This window comes from Mycteria americana, chromosome 1 (assembly GCF_035582795.1).
Source record: "Mycteria americana isolate JAX WOST 10 ecotype Jacksonville Zoo and Gardens chromosome 1, USCA_MyAme_1.0, whole genome shotgun sequence".
Taxonomy (NCBI): Eukaryota; Metazoa; Chordata; class Aves; order Ciconiiformes; family Ciconiidae; genus Mycteria; species Mycteria americana.
In genome coordinates, this window is record NC_134365.1 from 89,762,784 (window position 1) to 89,781,534 (window position 18,751).

Below are 18,751 nucleotides of genomic sequence, written 5' to 3' on the forward strand. Positions count from 1 at the left end.
CAGTTAGACCTGATTTGGCCTGAAATGATCAGTGATTTTTCAGCTGGCTCAGCTGACTGCTGGCTGACTGGCTTGCTGCCTGGTCTCCTGAGTACCAGCATAAGGAGTAAGGGAGCTTGTTTCTGTAGGGCAACTAAAGCCCTGAAACTTAAATAATTATTTGCAAAGAGATGGGGACCAACACAAGGAATATAGAGTTATAATATCCTTTATTACATAAACCAATATTCCAACTCTTATTGTTGATCATATTATTAATGCTGCAGTTATACACAACCAATCTTTAACCTAATAAATCAGCAGCATGTGTGGACATACAAGCATCATTCACATGCTAGTTGACTTGTTTCTGCAGAACCACTAATTTTCTAGTCATCAGTGAGTCACTGCACCAACACCAGGAAAGCTGTGTTCCTGTGCACTATCTGGCTGGTGATCAGGAGAGGGGACCCATGCTGATGGTGGGCAACTCTAATCATCCAGGAATATTCTCTTACCCGTCCACACAGGCGGACTTCTCTACCTTGGGCATACAGTGAAGGCAGTGTCATTTCTTCTCCGACTGGAAGTTGGGTCTGCAGATGGGTCCCCTCTGAGTTTGTCAGAAGAACTTCCCAAAGCTCAACCTGCCACGGCTTGTGCTTGCATTGGTGATCACTGCTGTAGGTGTTATGTGGGTTGTCCAGTCAGTTCATTTATCTCGCCATGATTTTATCCAATAGTCCTCAGTTTCCAGTAGATCTTTGCCTTGTTACTGTTGGCTTTGACTGTTTACTTCCAAGCTCTACAGTTAGTTTCATTTCTTGTTACCTTAAAGCGACAATTTACACATTTGTCTCTGGCAGACTCTGTTAAGGCAAGGCAGTGTGGACTCATCCCTAGAGGGAAGATTGCTCCTGCTTCTTTACACGTGTTAGCTTTGGCTGTCATCTGACCCCATCATCAGCTAATCTGGGGAGCTAACCCCATGCAAAAAACATCAGAACAAACAAGTATCCAGGCAAGCACTACCAAGCCCCCAGATAGTCTGCTGTCTTAAGACCCTTGATCAGTTCACCAGCTACTGACAAGTGCCAGAGCTGGTGCAAGGTTGAGTGGGACCTTTCACTTTGCAGTAGCTAGGTATTAATCAGCTTAAATATAATATGGAACTATAGTTGGAGTCTCTTTTTTTCTGCTGCAAGCTGATACATGTGAAACCCTATCAAGGTATTTTTCTCTTCCTCTGATGTTGACCTACATAGTAACGGATAGCAGGAGGCTGTCATCCTCTATTAGCTCAAATGGTAGAGTCTCTTTATGGATGTAAAGCTCCAACCTTACCATTTTGAATCACTGGGATGTTAAAATGATTGTCATAATTTTTTGTGATTGCTGCTGCTTAATTTCCTTAAAAAAACACCCCCCTACCCCCAAATGCAATTTGATACTGCAGATGTCTTTTGGTGCCCTATTTTTCCTTTCTGGTGTCCCGAGCTCTGTTCTTAAGGTTACTTACTTGACACTTTCAGAAGTCAGCCAAATATTTCTGCTCACAGTTGGTGTGTTTAATTTTTTTCTGATTGTTATTTGAAACTAGATAAAACCTGTTCTTAACAAAATAAAATCAAGTTAACTATATGAAAGTGGGTTAACAGAGGTGTTTGCTTGTTAACTGTGTTGCTTGAAAAGTTTTCTTGGTGTGTTTTATGGTTTGCTTGGTCTTTTTTTCAAAACAAGAGTAGACCAGGAGTTATCTTCTTTCTACTATTGTTCTTCCTGGACTCACATGTTTAGTGTGGGAGGTTTTTTGGGGTGGATTTTTTTTGCAAATTCTTTTCAAGTATGTCCCCTCTTTTCTTTCATTTTAGAACAAGCTTATAATGTCCATGTGGAATGTCAGAAGTGTCATCTGTTCTACCACATGTGGAGAGTGAGGCTGTCCTGGTATATTAAGTATTTAATATGTTTATTTTTAGCACTTACCATTGCAAGGAATTGCAGCTTTCTCTGTGACCTTCTTACATAGTGATTTCAGCAAGCCTTTGATATCTGCTGGAGGAGTGTTTTCAAGCTCTATCTTGTGAAAGTAAACAGGTAAAATCCTGTTGGTCTTTTGCTTAAACGGTCTCTCATATATTGCTGTTTCTCTATCTCATGTGAAATATTAGGAAACTCTTCATAGCTTATCAGTCAAACTAATATCACATGTTCTGTTATTGGGCTAAACTACCTGAACAAGAGCATGCTATAATCGATATATGTGCTAAGAAATTTCTTTCTTTACCATGTGAGTATGCAGAAGGAAGAATTATTTCTCAGCTGGCTAAGGCTCCCACTTAAAACTTTTTCAATTTCTGGAGGCTATTTGGGTCCTCTGAATCACTGCTGAAGATTTTCTGCATGCCTCCAGGAATGTTTTTCCTCCTCTGGGAGTATCACGTGTGCGAAAGCGGGGAGGTTTGTAATTCTGGGGGCAAAGATCAGAAAAGAAGGGAGAGCAAGGATGCTGTGTGTAATGCACATATGATTGGAGTTCCTTTGCTGTCACTCCATTCTTGTTTCTGCCCCTATCTACTCCCAAAATTCCTGTACAGATCTAGGGTTATGAACCCAGCATCCTGCCTTGGCACAACTGTCGGGCAGTATAGCTAGGTAGAGGGTGAAGGAGTAGTAAGTCAGTACTGTAGTGCAAGCTTCTGTAGGGCATATACTGAAACAGTTGCTGGTGTACAAAAAGGGACCCATGATTCCTTTTCTTTAGGTAAAAGATTATGTAAGAATTATATTTAAAAAAAAACCAAAAGTTTTCACTCCAGAGAATGTTAAAATGTTAAATAGCGTAGGAAGTGCTAGTTCTGCACTTGCACATTCAATTTCAATGTGGCTCTACATGTGTTCAAAAGGGTGAGAATTAAAGTGTAGGAGACACCTGTAATCTTCTTGGTTTTCAGGTGTTTCAATCTATTTTTGAACCTAAAACTAGCCATCTAAGTCTGGCTAATTTTAGGATTCTGTTTAATATTGGGCAGCTTAAGTAGGACTGTGGTTTTCCTGGGAAAAAGTTGCCATCAAAGCAGGTTTGTTTTTATCATTGTGAAAAATGAGTGTATGTATTTAATTTTATATGGAATAAAGAAAAATAAACAACTTTTATAAAGATTGTGGCATGATGGCCTCTGAAAAAGATGAGCTTTGAGTGGTATGGAAAATACAGTAATGCTTCGGACTGTGCAGCAACTTTTGTGGTATATGTGAAATCATAGAATGCACCACTTGTATTTTCCTTCCTGGCTCGTGTTGCTGGGTTTGTGTGTCTTTTTTTTTTTTTTTTTTTTTTCCTTCTCCATTGAAAACTTAGTTTTTGGCAGTAATAGTAGACTGGACATAATATTTAAGAGCTTGATGCTGTGATGGAGTGCTCTGGTTCCTTTTATTTCTGCTTGAGCATATGCTTCTGTATCTGATCTGTGCCATCAACATTAGCAGGACTGCTTTGACCGATATGTAAATTTGCTTGTTTGTAAAGATGCCTTCTTTAATAAGAAGCAGAGATGACGCACTGCCCTTGCCTGAGAACTCAGTTCTGTGTAATTGCTTTCTCAGTATCACAGGACCAGCTATGTATTATTCTGCCTTGATCACGCTGTCTTTTAGATCAATAAATAATACAGCATGCAAGATGTTTGTCCATACTGTCTTAAACTTGACTGTGGTGAGTAAAGTGTAAATACCCTGATACATTGCTAAATACATATCTAAACTTGTACAACAGCTGTGCTTCCAGCTGCCTAGAGTAGTTTAGAGTAGAAAATTCTGTGGTTTGACATTGTTAATTGTAGTAGGCTTCTGCAGTTTTGAATTAAAATTATCCTACTTTATTTTGGTGCTGTTCTAATCCCACATCAAAATAAACTCTCCATTTCCAGATGTTCATTCTTACTATCTTGCTTATTTCTAAGTTTTTATCCTACTCAATTCTCTTGTTCAATAGTGATTTCTTTTTCTGTTTCTTATTCCTATAGTCTATATGTATTTTTCAATTCTGCTTCTTGTAAAGTTCTTCCATCTTTATTACTTTAATAAAAATCTGTCTCATTGGGGTACTAATTGGAAAGGAAGATCTAATGCTCCAGTCAGTATGGTGCTGGGAGATATGAAGCTATTTAAAATCCTTTTACACAGAGCAGGTAGCAACATTCTTCTCATTCAGGTTTCTTCATAAAACATGAAGAGATCGTAAATTTCATAAACTTTTAGTAAGGCTTAGGCTTTTCAGTGTCCTTTTTTAGAAGTAAGATTGATTCCTAAAAAATAAAATAACTTTTTTCTTGTATATTAGCATTGTAAGTGCTTTGACAATCAGACTTAAGACCTTGTTCTGCAGAGGCTTAATAATATTCTGCACAGAAGTAATTAGCTGCAGTTGTTAAATGAAGTTTCTTTAATCAGCAAAAATTCTGAAATAATGCCTACTTTTGATTATATGTTAGTGCCTTGAGGAAAATCTAATTGTATTCTCTTTTAAATCATATAAGCAGAAAGGATCTAAATGAGATGTGTTTGATAGAGCTGTAGTGATTGAAAACTCTACATTGTTGAACTTTATGCATCTATTTTTTCCTAACGAAGTGTTTTTGTACCTGAATGACATTAAGACACTAAAAACTGAATGAGTTTCCTTATATGTAGTTGAAAACTTGTGTAACGTGTTGTGTAATTTATATTTTTTATTTGCTCCTCACTAATGAAAGTTGCATTCATTACTGTTGTCTTCAAAAAGTATCGTATTTCTTCCGGAAATAGTTGATCTGATTCTTCTGAAAATCTGTTTCAGCTGATACTGTAACTACAAAACTAAGCATTTTAAGCTTACATGAAATTTCTTACACAGTCTCTAGTGATCCTTTAGTGTTGACAAATGCCTGGCTGCTAATATGAATGCAACTGTTGAAGTGTTTGTAGAAATATCTACCTTTCTTCACTCGTAAAACTTAAGCTGACTGTAGCAGCTATGACAGTGCTTTCAGGTCCCAAGAAAGCCATTGACTTGAGCTTTGCACCCTCCTCCTTTTCTGAGTTGATGCTTGGGATTACATGGCTGCTGGAGACAGAGGTGAGGAACAAATGCCTTTGCTAATGGTCATAGCGCTTGACAGAATCTCAAGACAAATTTTGCCAATTCTGTTCATGTTAACATTTATAACATAGGAAGCGAATAATTCCCGAAGGATGACCCCTTCCCTGCATGGTTTTTTCCTTCAAAAGTTATAATGTTCTGCATTTGATAGTGGCATCTGTACTGTTTTATTCTTAACTGGAAGGCATGTTTTGTACTTTTTATTATCACTGTGAAAGAAAACAAGAGATGTCTTTGGTGTTGATGCACTTTATTAATGAAATATTTAATTGGGTGTATTACTTTATGATGATTTATGAAGATTCTGGCTATGTTCCAAAATCTTATAAAAGATACCTAGCAATGCTAAGGAATTTTTTGGCTTTCAGTTTTGCAGAGGGCTTGCTCTCCATGCATAAGGATGTGCTTCAACTCTCCACTCCCTTCTGCAAGTTCTGTGTGCCCATTCAATCTGTGGTTTTGAAATTCTCTCTAAATATATTCCCCAAGAGTTTTGCTTGTCCTCATTCCAGAGCCGCTTCCAAAGGCCCTGCCTAAATTACAAGACAAAGGAAAACAATTGGGTAGACACAGATACAGGAATAACAAGCAGCAGTGGCCTTTAATGATCAGCATGAAATATGTGAATTTAACATATCAGACATCTAGAAATAGCCATGTTTTCTTTCTGTTTGGCCTAGAAAAATACATATAATGAATTGCAGTTTTTGCAGGAAAAAAAATACAGAAAGGCAATGTAAGGATGCAAGTAGTTATGTGGATTGTTTTCCGAGCAATTGCTGGATGAACAGAACAAGATCAAGTTCTGAGGGCTTCTAACTGTATAGGTTAAGAAAAGCTGCATTTAAAATACATGGAAATACAGCAGAAAAATGTAGGTGTAGTCAAGTTCTAGGAAATGGGAAGAATACCCAGACACTGGCAATCAGGGCAATGGAGAAGTTTCCATTGCTGAGCAAAAGATGTGGGAGGAAGACTAAAAGTTAAGTTAGAGTTCTTTTGGCTTGAAGGTGACACCCAGCTTTCGACAAAGAAATGTGAGAGACTGAGGTTTTCATTTAGACAAGAGAGCAGATCTGAAACAGGATTGGTGAGCTTCCATCATAGAGATAAGAGTTTTTGAGAGTAGTGATGAAGGTGGCTGACCGCCCAGATTCTTGGTCTAAGGTTTGGCTGCAAAAGATCAATTAGGGACATCATTTATTGCACAGAAGTGGAAGGAAGTTCTGTTTGGAGGAGGTCTACATGGAATTTAAGAGGGGGTATTTAGGGCTAAAGGAGAGTGCCTGTGTCAGTGAGTTTAATTCTCTCGTCTCCCCTCCCTAGCATGGTCCAAAGAAGTTGAATGATGAAAGTGAGGAGGGCTGGTGTTCAGTGGTGGCCATGCCTTTGTAGAAGACCAAGAAAGCAGGCTAGTGGAGCCTAAGTTGGTACAAGTAATAGTAAAGGAAGGCAGGAAATAGGAACATGAAAAAAGTCAAGGAAAAGTGTGACAGTGAGAGGAAAAACTTCTGAAACTGCATGGAGAGGGATAAGAGGACTTGCATAAGGACTCTGTCTCATGTTGCTTGTGTCTGAGGAGCAGTACTCATGTCATATGCAAATCTAACCACTTGCTAGAAATAAATTCTACTGTCACCTTTTGTCTAAAAGAAACCACTCAAGGAATCTGCCATTTGAGTTAATTTTCTGGGCAATGGGGGGGGGCAGTATATGTATCTCCAGTGTCCTTGTGTGTCATGAATGTATATTCTCCATATAATAGGAGAGCATGATGGGGCTATAATATGTGTGGATGTTATAAAATCATGTATGCTGCAAGATTGGAGGGAAAAATGACTTTTGTAGTTAATGTGAAATGTTTTTTAGGCGCTGACTCTCAAAGTTTTGTGGTGGTGTTTTGTTGTTGTTTTTTGTTTTTTGAATTAGTGCCTATCTTTTTGTTTCACTGTGTCTCTGAAAGTAGCCTCTGGTTGAAGATTAAACTTGACAAAAGGGTAAAAGTTCATAATTTCCACACAGGGGTTTGTTTCTGCATGACAGACTTACACAAATATTTATGTGCTTTAACAGTTCTTGTCTATCCATCTGCTGAAAATCCAAATGATAATAAACTCGTGGTCCTTTTGCTATAGTGACCCAGTGCTCTGCTTTTTAGTGAGAGAACAGTTGCTGGTGGCCAGTTTTCTTTTCTTGACTCCATTCTAATTTTTATTTCCTGTTTTTAATTTGAATCTTATGAAGAAGTTTGAAAGCATTTTCAGTTTTTTGCAATTCAGTTTCTAAAGAGCTTGTGTCACAGCAGATAGGAGAGACTTATGTTAAAAGTCATTGTCTTGGCAAGTGAAGCTTTAGTAGCTGTTAAGTTCAGAAGGCTCGCTGCTGCGTGCATAATTAAAGCACATTGAGTTTTGGTTAGTGATTCAGTTATCAAGCGTATATAATTTGTAATCTTTTCTGAATGACATTTAAACAGCTCGTGGATGCTTTGAGAGTGTACAGTGTTCCTGCATAAGCAGCTGCAATAGTTAATTACAGTGATTGTTTAAAAAGCTTGCACCTGTTTCTAGTTTCAGATTCTAATTATTAGGTCTATTTATGGTTCTTGCTGGCAAAAATAATCTAATCACTGATTCTTTTAATAATATTGCTTGTTTTTAAAGTAGCTACTGCTGTAGTTTCATGGTACTTGAACCTCTGTCTTGAGACTTTAAAATAAGCTGTTGGGGTGACCAGAAGGAAGCAGCAGCTTTCTGTTAGGTAAGGTTTTTGAAAATTTACTCAAAATACTCTGTATTTTAAGAGTTTGCTTATGTTGCCTAGAAGTGGGGGGAGGGTGGGGTGGTGGGCTGGGAATTTGGATAGGGAAACTGTTCGACACATTTTGGTATACATGTTTATGCTGGGATTCTTTCCAATCTTATATTTTTAGATTGATCCCTTCTGAGGTCTCTTTTCTTTAACTCTGAGTATTTGAATGTAGTGCTATCCACATGCATTAAACTGTTGCTGACTCTTTCTTATGCTGGATGGGGAGCTTGTTGGTGTCTGGGTGTAACTTGGGGGGGGTGTCAGCTGCTCACACATTTTCAATCTTCTCTTAACTTTATTCTGTATTTTCACTTAGTTCTTGTTGCTTAAGAACTCAGAAGAAACATGTGGCATTGGTATTTAGGGCTGTGATTTTTCTTCCATTAAGGTCATATACTTGAATATATTTGGTAAAATATGTCTTCAGCTGGAACGTAGAATATGACATTTCTTGTAGCTTACGCTGTCCATCATTGGTAATTGCATAGAGAATATCTGTCTGCAGAAGAAGCTCTTGTACTATCTCCTGTAAACTGCCTCAAATACCTGTTGACCTTTTTCTTCATCTTACTGTTTTCTTACGTTTGTCTCAAAATGTCACTTCCTGGAAGACTTGGAGCTGATCATACAGTTAGTGCTAGAATTTTTCATCTCTATTGAGTCTCTGTGTATTTTTTTCAAACACTTAGGTATTCTGCTGAGTGACTGAAGGAAAGTAGACTTATTCAAACCTCCTTAATGACACTAATTGGATTATAGCGCTGTAGAAATCAACAGCTTTTGTATGTTTATATAGTGGTTCCTGCAGTGTAAACAGACGTGCGTTCAAAACTTGTTTTCCAATTTATGGATGTTTCATGTAGTTTGAATCTAGAAATAGATGAAGTTGGTAGACTGATGGAGATTTTGTTATTACTGTTGCATGCAGCACCTGGGACTGAAAATTTAAAGGAAAGGTAAAAGCAAAATCTTCATGGCACTTGAACTTGATGGTGCAAAATCGTGAAGGTGCACAAAGCACATCACCAGTGACTCATTTTAGTGAGTCAGACTCATGATAACCACTTGAATATCATTAATCTTTTTTACACAGGGGGATCGTATTTGGGGACATGCAGGTTAACCATAGATTTTACCAAAAACATTTCTGAGTAAAGCACACTCCTTGTAAAGCATCCTCTTCAAATTAGGTTTATGTGGATATACCTTGAACATCTTTTTATTAACGTCTGAGATACATTGTTACCCTGTTTTTCTAAAAAGTCAGGTTTTTCAGTGATGGTTGATCCTTTGCAAGAAGAATTTCAGTATCTATTAACAAAATGTTAGTAGATCTAGTCAGAAGGTAAAGGCCGTCACTTGCCTCCAGAAACTGAGTTTTGAAAATGAGAAACGTACCTCCAAAATACATTATCCCCACACTGAAGCATTTTGATTCTTAAATGTTCAGTAACACTTCCTATTTCTCATTTTCTGTAAGCCATCTCTTTGGCTCCTGTACAGCATGCTCTCTCTTTGTAAGAACATGACTGTGGGGAATGATGTCTTGTTCTGTCGACCTCATTCTCATTCTCTCTAGCTGCCTCTTATGCAGAGCCCTCTGCTAGCCTTGGAAAAGCTTTTCAGACTGCAGATCTTCACAGACTACAGAAGTTTCACACCTTACAGTTGATAGAAGTTTTCAGCTGCTTTTGTTACTGAATTGAGCACATAGCTGCTACAATAGAATGTGAGTAACTTTACAGGAATACAAGAAAGTTATTTTCCCCCATAAATGGGTCATAGTAGAAGTAAAAGTTATCCTAAATAGTATTACTTGTATTTTCTCTCTTTAGACTAGTCTTTTGCCACTTTGAAAGTTGTTTCTTTGCCCTGCGGTTGAGGGAGAGAAGGACTGTTACTGTTCAACAGTGTTAATGAGCTTGGATTTGATAGTTAAAGTGAGGAGCTCAGTCCTTCATTTATTTTTTTTTTTTTTTTTATTGTTTGGGAGAAATATGGATGTGATGTGGGTCATATTGAGAAAAGCAGCTGAAGAACTTCAGTTTGAATGCCTTTCAGTCAGTGCATCTGTTAAAACATTGCATTGTGTTTTGGTACTGAAATATCATAAAGGTAGTAATGCTACTATAACTTTTTTTCAATGCAAACCTAATAGCACTTCAGAAAAATAAAACACTCTTTGTGTAACAATGCATTTTGCTGAGAGCATTTGTGTTACAGTACCATGGTTTTCCCTCTGCATGCTACACACATTGGCCTGTAAACTGGGAAGTTATTTTCTGGATGACATCAAGTGATGTCAGACTTTGTCAAACTGACAATAAAATATGTGCCAAAAAAAAGTCTCTATTTGAGCTTTTGAGCCCAAGCCAAAGACTGGAGCAAAGAAGTGTATAAATTTTAACTTAAAAATATACTGGATGTTTATGAGATAGCAGTCAGGGCTAATGCACTGGGGGTTTGAACTGTGGATTTCTGGAACTAAAAGCTTGATTTATTGCACTTTGACTTAACATCAGCTCTCCTTAGGCAGAGGACTGTAACAGTCATTAAACCTTGCATAAAATGGACCTGTCTGGTGGGATTGCTCCAATGCTACTGTATCATGACACTATGCAAGTTATTCATAATTAGTTTCATTCTTTGCCCCTTTTTTTGTAAGGGTGAAACAATTTTCTATCATAGACATGACATGATCTTGATCTATGAGATTAATAAAAACAGTTCTGTTATACTTGCAAAGCTCAGTAAGATCTGTCCATATCCCCGAATATTCCAACACATCACCCCAGTGAGTTACTTAAAATTTGTTTGTATCTCTGGAAATGTTACTGGTTTATCGTAGACTTTGTCAAATATTTTTAATAACCTTTGTAGGAAAAATATCCCAGTTTAAATATGTAGATACATTCCTATTTTTGTTGTCAATGGTTGGTTAACAGTTGTCAATCTTGTGTTTATTTTTTTCTGTAAACTTTGGATTGGCTTTTAATTGCAGTTGGACTAGATCACTGTAGGTCCCTTCCAACTGAACTCTTCTATTCTAATTCTCACATATCAAATGGTGGTTGCTCCTTTTCATTGGTATGTTTTCAGTATACTGGAAAAAAAAGTGCTATGGGTCAAGTGGCTCAGTTCCTCCTAAAAGCATTTAGGCCAAGCTTGATATCTGTTACATGGCTTGCTGCTTGCTTTCTTTCCTTTCCATTATCTGCTGTCTTTTCCTTAATGCTCTTTGAGGGGAAAAAATATTTTTGCCTGGGGGAAGAAACAGGGAGGGAGTGTGGTTTTTTTGTAACTAGTGCTTGTTTTAAATCCCTACAACTATTTTGGCTTACATTAGTCATTGAGCAACTCTGTTTTAAAGAAGCTTGAAAAAGTTGTGTTATATTGAATCTGATGTGTATCTTTCTCATACTTTGAAATATTTTAGGACTGAAACAGGCCATTTTTGTCTGTTGTTAGAATAACCTCTTGTTTAACCCAGGCTTTAAAACATCACTCTTCATTTTGTGTGTGAATCTCAAAAGTTTTACTGATCATTAAAGATCATGATGGAAAATCGTGCTTAGAACCAAGATGACGTTGGTTTTGTTGACAGTGAGTTTCAAAATCATGCTTTACTAAAAGCTCTTTTGTTCCTAAATGGCTTTATAATTAACTCTGCATTTAACTTGAGGCTTATGGACCATACTGATTGGAATAATGAGTTATGAACTCAAGACAAAACATGCAGTGGTGGGGTTTGCATCTCTTGCAGCTCACACCTCATTGTTAATAAAAGGCTTGACTGCAATTTTTTTGTAGTGGTTACTTCACATCTTGACAAGTTGTGTACAGTGCACATGTATTGTGCAGAAGGCGAGGAAGAGCCCTTCTGAATTTTTTTTTTTAAACCGAGTGATTGCTAGATGTGCCTCTGCACACATCCTGTAGTTGAAGTACAGGATGTAGGGCTTTTCTGCTCTAAATTCTTGAGTAGACAAGCAAAGGTGCTAATTTATAATCTAGAAAACCCCTATGACGCATTTTTCTACAATAGTGTTGCTGATGTGTGCACTGTTTTATTTTGGGGTTCATGGCAAAAATAGTGTAGCATTGTGCACTAACATAATCCAGTAAACTTGTCTAAATCATTAGAATTACTTAGAGTAAACCAACTTGGGATGTGGCTTCTGTTTTGAAGCTGCAGTTTGTTTATAAGCAATGTGTTTTTAGTAATGAGATGCTGACTAGCATTTGTGTCTCTAGAGAAGAAGAGGAACGTCTGAGAAATAAGATCCGAGCAGATCATGAAAAGGCTCTGGAAGAGGCTAAGGAGAAATTGAAGAAATCACGTGATGAGATCCAAGCTGAGATTCAGACAGAAAAGAACAAAGTAGTGCAAGAGTTGAAAAAGAAAGACAGCAAGCCACTGCCCCCTGTTCCTTTACCAAATCTTATAGGGATAAACAGTGGAGAACCAGCAGACCCGGATATCCGAGAGAAGAGGAACAAAATTAAAGAGGTAAGATGACAATGATGATGTGGTCCTGCCTGTTCTTGTATCTGATAGCAGTTATTTGTATGGTGTTTAGTTGCTGTTATTTATATTAACAAGAAAAGCAGTAAGCTAAAAGTAAGCTAAAACAGTAAGCTAAAAGTGCATATCAAGTATTAATGAACATCAGCATTATTGCATGCTTTTTCCTGGTGTTGGGGTGTTAATATTTCACTGGATAATAACTTAAAAAAGGATTTTAAGGATTTTTTCAACTTAGTGGTGTGGGTTCAAAGTGAGTTTGTCATTAACACATGGGACAGCAACAAGTGCAGCTTTAAAGTAGAGCCTGACTTTGTCAGGTTCCATTCAAAGAATGGAATATGTTAGTGTGTCACAAGGTATTATAAAATGTTTAAAAAGTGGATTGAAAAGACAGGAAAAAAAATGACCTGCTGCTAAAATCTGCAGATTACCAAATTATCACATGCTTTTCAAAATAAGTTTTAAATGGGTCTAAAAAACTCGGAGTTTAAGTAGATTACCTTATTGACCTGTAGAACATTTAAACTAAGATTTTGGCTTAGGCTTTTGGTTCTGTGGCAGCTTATGCTATGGGAATTGCTGTTCCTGGTCTTATCCTTTCCACTCCTGGTTGCCCATGAGATTCATTGCCCTTTTTTGCCCTGGTGATGCCAATTTCCTATCGTTATCACCAGGCATTTTTCTGAGTTTGTACTTCTAACTAGTATGGCAGAAACGTTGTACAGCCTTCTCTTTCGTTTGTGCAATCTGATTAGTTTTATGCCTAAAAAATCAGGTTAGCGAGCAGGAATGGTTCAGGCTAGAGGTAGACAAGCACAGGCTCTGTAATTAAATAACATCCAGGACCCCAGCACTTAGTAGTTACATCAGCTAAATCTTCTTTTAAATTGTAATCTGGGTTTAGTTAGCTCATAAAACCAAACAAAAATAAGTCAGTCATACACCTGTCCTCATAATAGGGAGGAGTTGCAGCTGGAGTATGTACCATGCCGCGGGTAGATCAGCCAAGTTGGAATTTTACTTTGAATATTAATGATGACTAGGTGAAATCCACTCTTTTCAAATAATGAACAACTGCTTGTGATACATGAGTGATACAGCATGGAGCTGTATCACTATTTCAGTCTCAGGTAGCAAATCCTTCCCCAGAAGGTGTGCCTATTCTGTTAGTGATTCTGCAGAAGCACTTTTGACTGAGAAGTTGTGTGTAGAATATTGGACCCCCTTGATCCTGCTTAGTTAGGGTTGTTTCCCAAAGGACAGCACTGAATTGTGAATTTCAAAAGGCTCTACTGCTTTTCAAAACTGTCCTCAAACATTTTTAGTGAGAATATACAGAGAATCTTGCTTTTCAAAATGTCTTCTGAAGGGTGAAGATGAACGGTGAATGGTATGGTCATGTAGTTGTCAACACTTCTTTAATTTTAACTACAGTTTACTGTGTTTAAATACCTTTGAGTTTGCCACTGATGGATTTGATGGGTAGAATAAAATTGAGTTGACCAAGTAATGTGAAAGTACTGAGCACAGCTAACAGTGAAGAACTAGCTGGAAGAAATAATCAACTAAAGTTCCTATAGACCAAGCCTGGAATTAGTGGCAGGGTTGAAAATTAGTATTTGCATTTCTGAGGTTGTTTTGTCAGAATGTAGACTGAGAGAGGAGATGAGAAGCTATAGGTTAATACAGAATGACAATTTTCTTGGTGGCATGGATAAGTAGTAAAATTTGGACAATTCTTGCTGATTTGAACCTGAAGGTATAGCAATTTGTAAGTAAGGAGTCCAGTGTAGTTTAATAACTCTGGTGATCCTTAGCTGCAGTTGCCACAAATCTTGTGCTGTAAAAGGCTTACTCCTTTTTTTTGGTGATCAGCTTACATGTGAATCACAGTGACAAGCTGTGGGTTTTTTTTTTTATTGCATAACTTGTTAATGGCTTCTATTGTGGTTTCTGAGGTGTAGCTTTTCATAGGCAGACCAAAGATTTTATGGGACTATGTATTAGGTGGGTAAGTACTTCAGTCAGGATAATCATACCTTTGTACTGTACAGTTTTCAACAGCGTGACCACTGTGCTTGAACAGTCCAGGATCATACTAGCATGACTGAACTTTGTCTTTTGTTGTGTGAATTGCCTTCATTGAGTCAATCTTGCTAGTACTATAGCTATCAGGTGATCTCCAGAATTCTTTGATGTAGGGCAGCAGATCACCACTTTTACAGCTAGATGCATGAAGGAGTAGAATACAGGAGTGGAAGGTCCGCTATTGAGAATGGACACATGATAAGGCTGAAGAACCCGTTGTTGGCGCATTGTTATTTTTGTTTGGCCTCTATGTTTATTTCTGGAATTTGGCATCTGCTATGTTGCAAGGAGTATAACGTGTCTGAGGTAAAATATATATCAACAGTGTCAGATGAATAATACTTGGCCTGAAACCTGTTTTTGACAGCATCAGATGTATCACAGAAGGCTGCAGCAATTCCAGAGATGCAAAGTGCATTTTGAAATATGCTATGGTCATCGCCAAGGTCTTCTCTCATTGTTTTTTGTAACCAGTGTGGACTAATACAAATAGTTTTTGTAGATGAGATAGAGACTTTTAGCAAAAAAAAGAACAAGGTCTAGGACACAGTATCTCTAACATAGGTCTACACCTAGCTTATGTAGCATTTCTGATATGCAAGGCATTATGATTGCCTGGATTGAGACCAAAAAAATAGCACAGGGAAACTGCTAGCTCTTTGGAGGCTGCATATCTGGCTTCAGAATTCCAGGTGGTCCCAAGAAGGCATTTGGCTTATGCCTTGGTTTACTTTGAAGTGTCCTGATGCATATTTGAGGAACTCCACTCTCTCAGAACAGCTTTAGACTGCTTAAATTCACAAAATTAATGAATTTATACAGGCTGTTTTGCCTAGTATCAAATCGTGAAAAACTCTGTAGAACTGGGCTACAAGTTGTAGTGTGCACATGGCTCTTTTCCAGTCTTCTTCCCAATTGTAAACTTCCAAATGGGGATCTCGTTTCTATAATTTTTACAGAAAACTTATTACTACTTTTTCTTTCCAAAGAACAAGTTGGTGAAGTCTTTTTTAACAATCTTTGTATAAAAAGTGGGTTTGCAGTACATAACTATTTTAAAAATACATATTTTGGGGTTTTTTTTAAGTGCATATAAAAGTAAAAAGAAGTTGTGTAATCCTCTTAAGAGTACTTTGTAAAACGTTTGAAAGCTTTATATAATAGGAATGTTTACTGAGCACAGAGAGGGAGGCTTCTTAAGGTCATGGAATAAACCAAGAGCAGAATCTGCATCTCTTGGTTTTGTTTTTGTCTTTGGTTCTAATATTTATATTTAGGGTTACATTGTATTCTCAATTGTAACTAATTCACAGAATTGTATAATTTGTCTATATTCTTCTAATAAGCTATTAATTCAGTTATTTCAATGAGGACTATTTATGAGTTGGCTGATTATTTTAGATGCACAGTAACAACTTTGAGAAGTAAAGGTTTTCCACACGCTTACCATACATGCTTTGTAGCACTTCTCTAGTATATTAGCTTGCTTTTCTGGCTTTTAAAAAATGGTATGGTTTTTAATTAATTAGTATTTTAAAAATAAACACAGCCGAAGATTATTCTTGCTGCTACACTTTAGCTTTGTGTTAATATTTTAGTGTTTTTTTTAATACTAAGTAAAAGGTGAGAAAATGGTTTTATAAGAGGGTAGATGTAATTTGTATAATTTTCAAAAAATATTTTAAGATGTGTCTTTTTATTGTCGTTAATGCAAAGAAGTTAAGAACAAAACTCATCTTTTGGAAGTTGTTGGCTTCCTTTCCAAGTTAAATTAGATAAAAGTTGCATGAGCACTAGGAATTTTTGGCACTTAATTTCCATTATTATGTCCTTTAAATGGTGTTCAGGATATTAATTTTTTTCTCCAGTTTAAGTGTAATCATTACAGACAGTGCTTTTTTTTTAAAATGAGTTTTCTTTCCTTGGAGTTAAATTCCCCAGTCAAATAAGGGAAACTTTATTATTCTTTTCACCCTACTCAGGGTTCAGGTTTTCTTTCATTTCAGCCTAAGATTTCACAGTATTGCCTTACTGCCAGCACTCATTTCAGATGCTCATTAAAACAGAGTATTTCATCCAATAATAGTACTAATCCCATGCAGGATACTATGTATATGTATCTTGTTCTAAACATTTAAATGTTTTGAGGTCTGGGATTGTTGAAGGTCCAGAGGTCTTGGATTGTTGAAATGTGGATGTATGTTTTACATACAAGTCAGTATGTATTGTATTACATCCAGTATCATTTTTGCATTCATACTGACTACAGAGCTCTGAGGGTGATTGTCAGGGACCTGCACGCCCGGGTAGTGGTCTCCTTCATCCTGCCAGTAAGAGGAAAGGGTGTGAGGAGGGTAGCACTGGCAGTGCACATCAGCAGTTGGTTGTGGAGCTTATGTTGACAGCAGGGTTTTGGGTTCTACAACCATGGGACCCTGTTTGCAGGGTCTGCCTGGGAGAAGTAAGATCCACTTCACTAAGGCAGGACAAAGGTGTCTTTGCCAGCAGAATGGCTGACCTCATAAGGAGGGCTTTGAGCTAGGAATGATGGGGGAGGGTGAGACTAACCAGTAGCCCTGTGAGGGAGTGGCTAACAGGGTGAATGAGCAAAGGGCATGCAGTGATGTGACAAGGGGATCACACAATCAGCAAAACAGGGCTTAAGCAGGGTCAGCTCTAGCATTTGCAAATAAACAAGGAAGTGCCTACAAGGCACCATTATGGAGAAATCCCTAAAACCCTTTCTGGGAAATCAGCATGTGAGGGTACCTCTCTGAAGTGCATGTACAGTAATGCATGCGGCACGGGGACTAAACGTGATGAGTCAGAGATCTGTGTGCATTTGCAGGGCTGTGATCTTGTTGGGATCACGGAGGTGTGGTGGGATGACTTGCGTGACTGGAGTGTTGCACTGGAGGGATACAGACTCTTAAAGACTGGGCCAGGCACATGAGGGGGTGAAGTTGCCTTTTATGTGAAAGAACAGCTGGAGTGCTTGGAGCTCTGCCTGGGGATGGATGAACCAACGAGAGCTTATGGATGAGGATTAAAGAGCAGGCTGGTATGGGTGACATTGTAGTATGTGTCTGCTATAGGCTGCCTGACCAGGAATAACAAGTGGATGAGGCACACTCTACAGACAGATTGGAGCAGCGTCATGTTTGCAGGCCCTGGTCTTCATGGGGGACTTCAACCAACTCAATAACTGCTGAAGGCACAACACAGCATGGCATAAGCAATGCAAGAGTTTCCTGGAGTGCATTGATGACAACTTATTCCTCCAAATGATAGTGTGGCCAACGAGGAGAGGTGCTCTGCTAAACTTCATACTCACAAAGGAGGAGGGGTTTGTTGGGGATATGAAGTTCTAAGGCAGCCTTGGCTGTAGGGACCATGAGATAGTGGAGTTTAGGATCCTGAAAGGAGAGAGAAGGGCAAAAAGCAAGCTCATAACCCTGAACTTTATTTAGGAGCATGGCTTTGGCCTGTTCAAAGGTCTGCCTGGTAGAGTCCTTTGGGATAAGGCCCTCGAGGGAAGAGGGGCCCAAGAAAGCTGGTTAATATTGAAGGATCACTTCCACAAAGCTCAAGAGTGGTCTGTCCCAATGAGCAGGAAGTCAGGCAAAAATGCCAGGAGCTCTTTCAAAACTCAAACACAGAAAGGAAGCATACAGAAGTTGGAAACAGGGACAGTTAACCTAGGAGGAATACATAGATACTGTCTGAGCTTGCAGAGGTGGGATTAGACAAGCCAAAGCCTGACTGCAAGTGAATCCGGCAAGGGATGTCAAAGGCAACATGAAGGGCTTCTATAAGTACACAGGTGACAAAAGGAAGATTAAAGACTATGTGGGCCTGCTGCTGAATTAGGCAGGGGACCTGGTGACATAGGACATGGAAGAAGCTGAGGTTCTTTTTTGCCTCAGTCTAGACTGGTAAGACTGACCTTCAGGAATCCCATGCCCTGGTGACCACTGAGAAAGTCTGGAGCAAGAAAGACATACTGTTAGTGGAAGAGGATCAGGTGAAGGAATAATTAAGCAAACTGTACATACATAAGTCTTGTGGGCCATGATGGGATGTACCCAGAAGTGCTGAGGGAACTGGCTGATGTCATTGCAAGACCTCTTGATAATCTTTGATCATGGTGATGGGGGAAATGCCTGAAGACTGGAGGAAAGTGAATGTCATTCCTCTTTTCAAGA

The 18,751-nt window shown here is 38.3% G+C and overlaps 1 protein-coding gene across 8 annotated transcripts in view; it reads left to right on the plus strand.

The window, feature by feature from the left end:
- MAN1A2 (mannosidase alpha class 1A member 2) overlaps nt 1-18,751 on the plus strand; it is a 158,481-nt gene that overhangs the window by 16,796 nt on the left and 122,934 nt on the right. For all 8 annotated transcript variants that reach the window (XR_012777073.1, XR_012777076.1, XM_075511580.1 and 5 more), the window contains exon 2: nt 12,185-12,440. Coding sequence is in view for 6 of the 8 variants with exons in the window: in XM_075511580.1 (XP_075367695.1) it covers nt 12,185-12,440 (256 nt within the window). In the remaining 2 variants the exon portion in view is untranslated. The remainder of the gene's footprint in view (nt 1-12,184; nt 12,441-18,751) is intronic.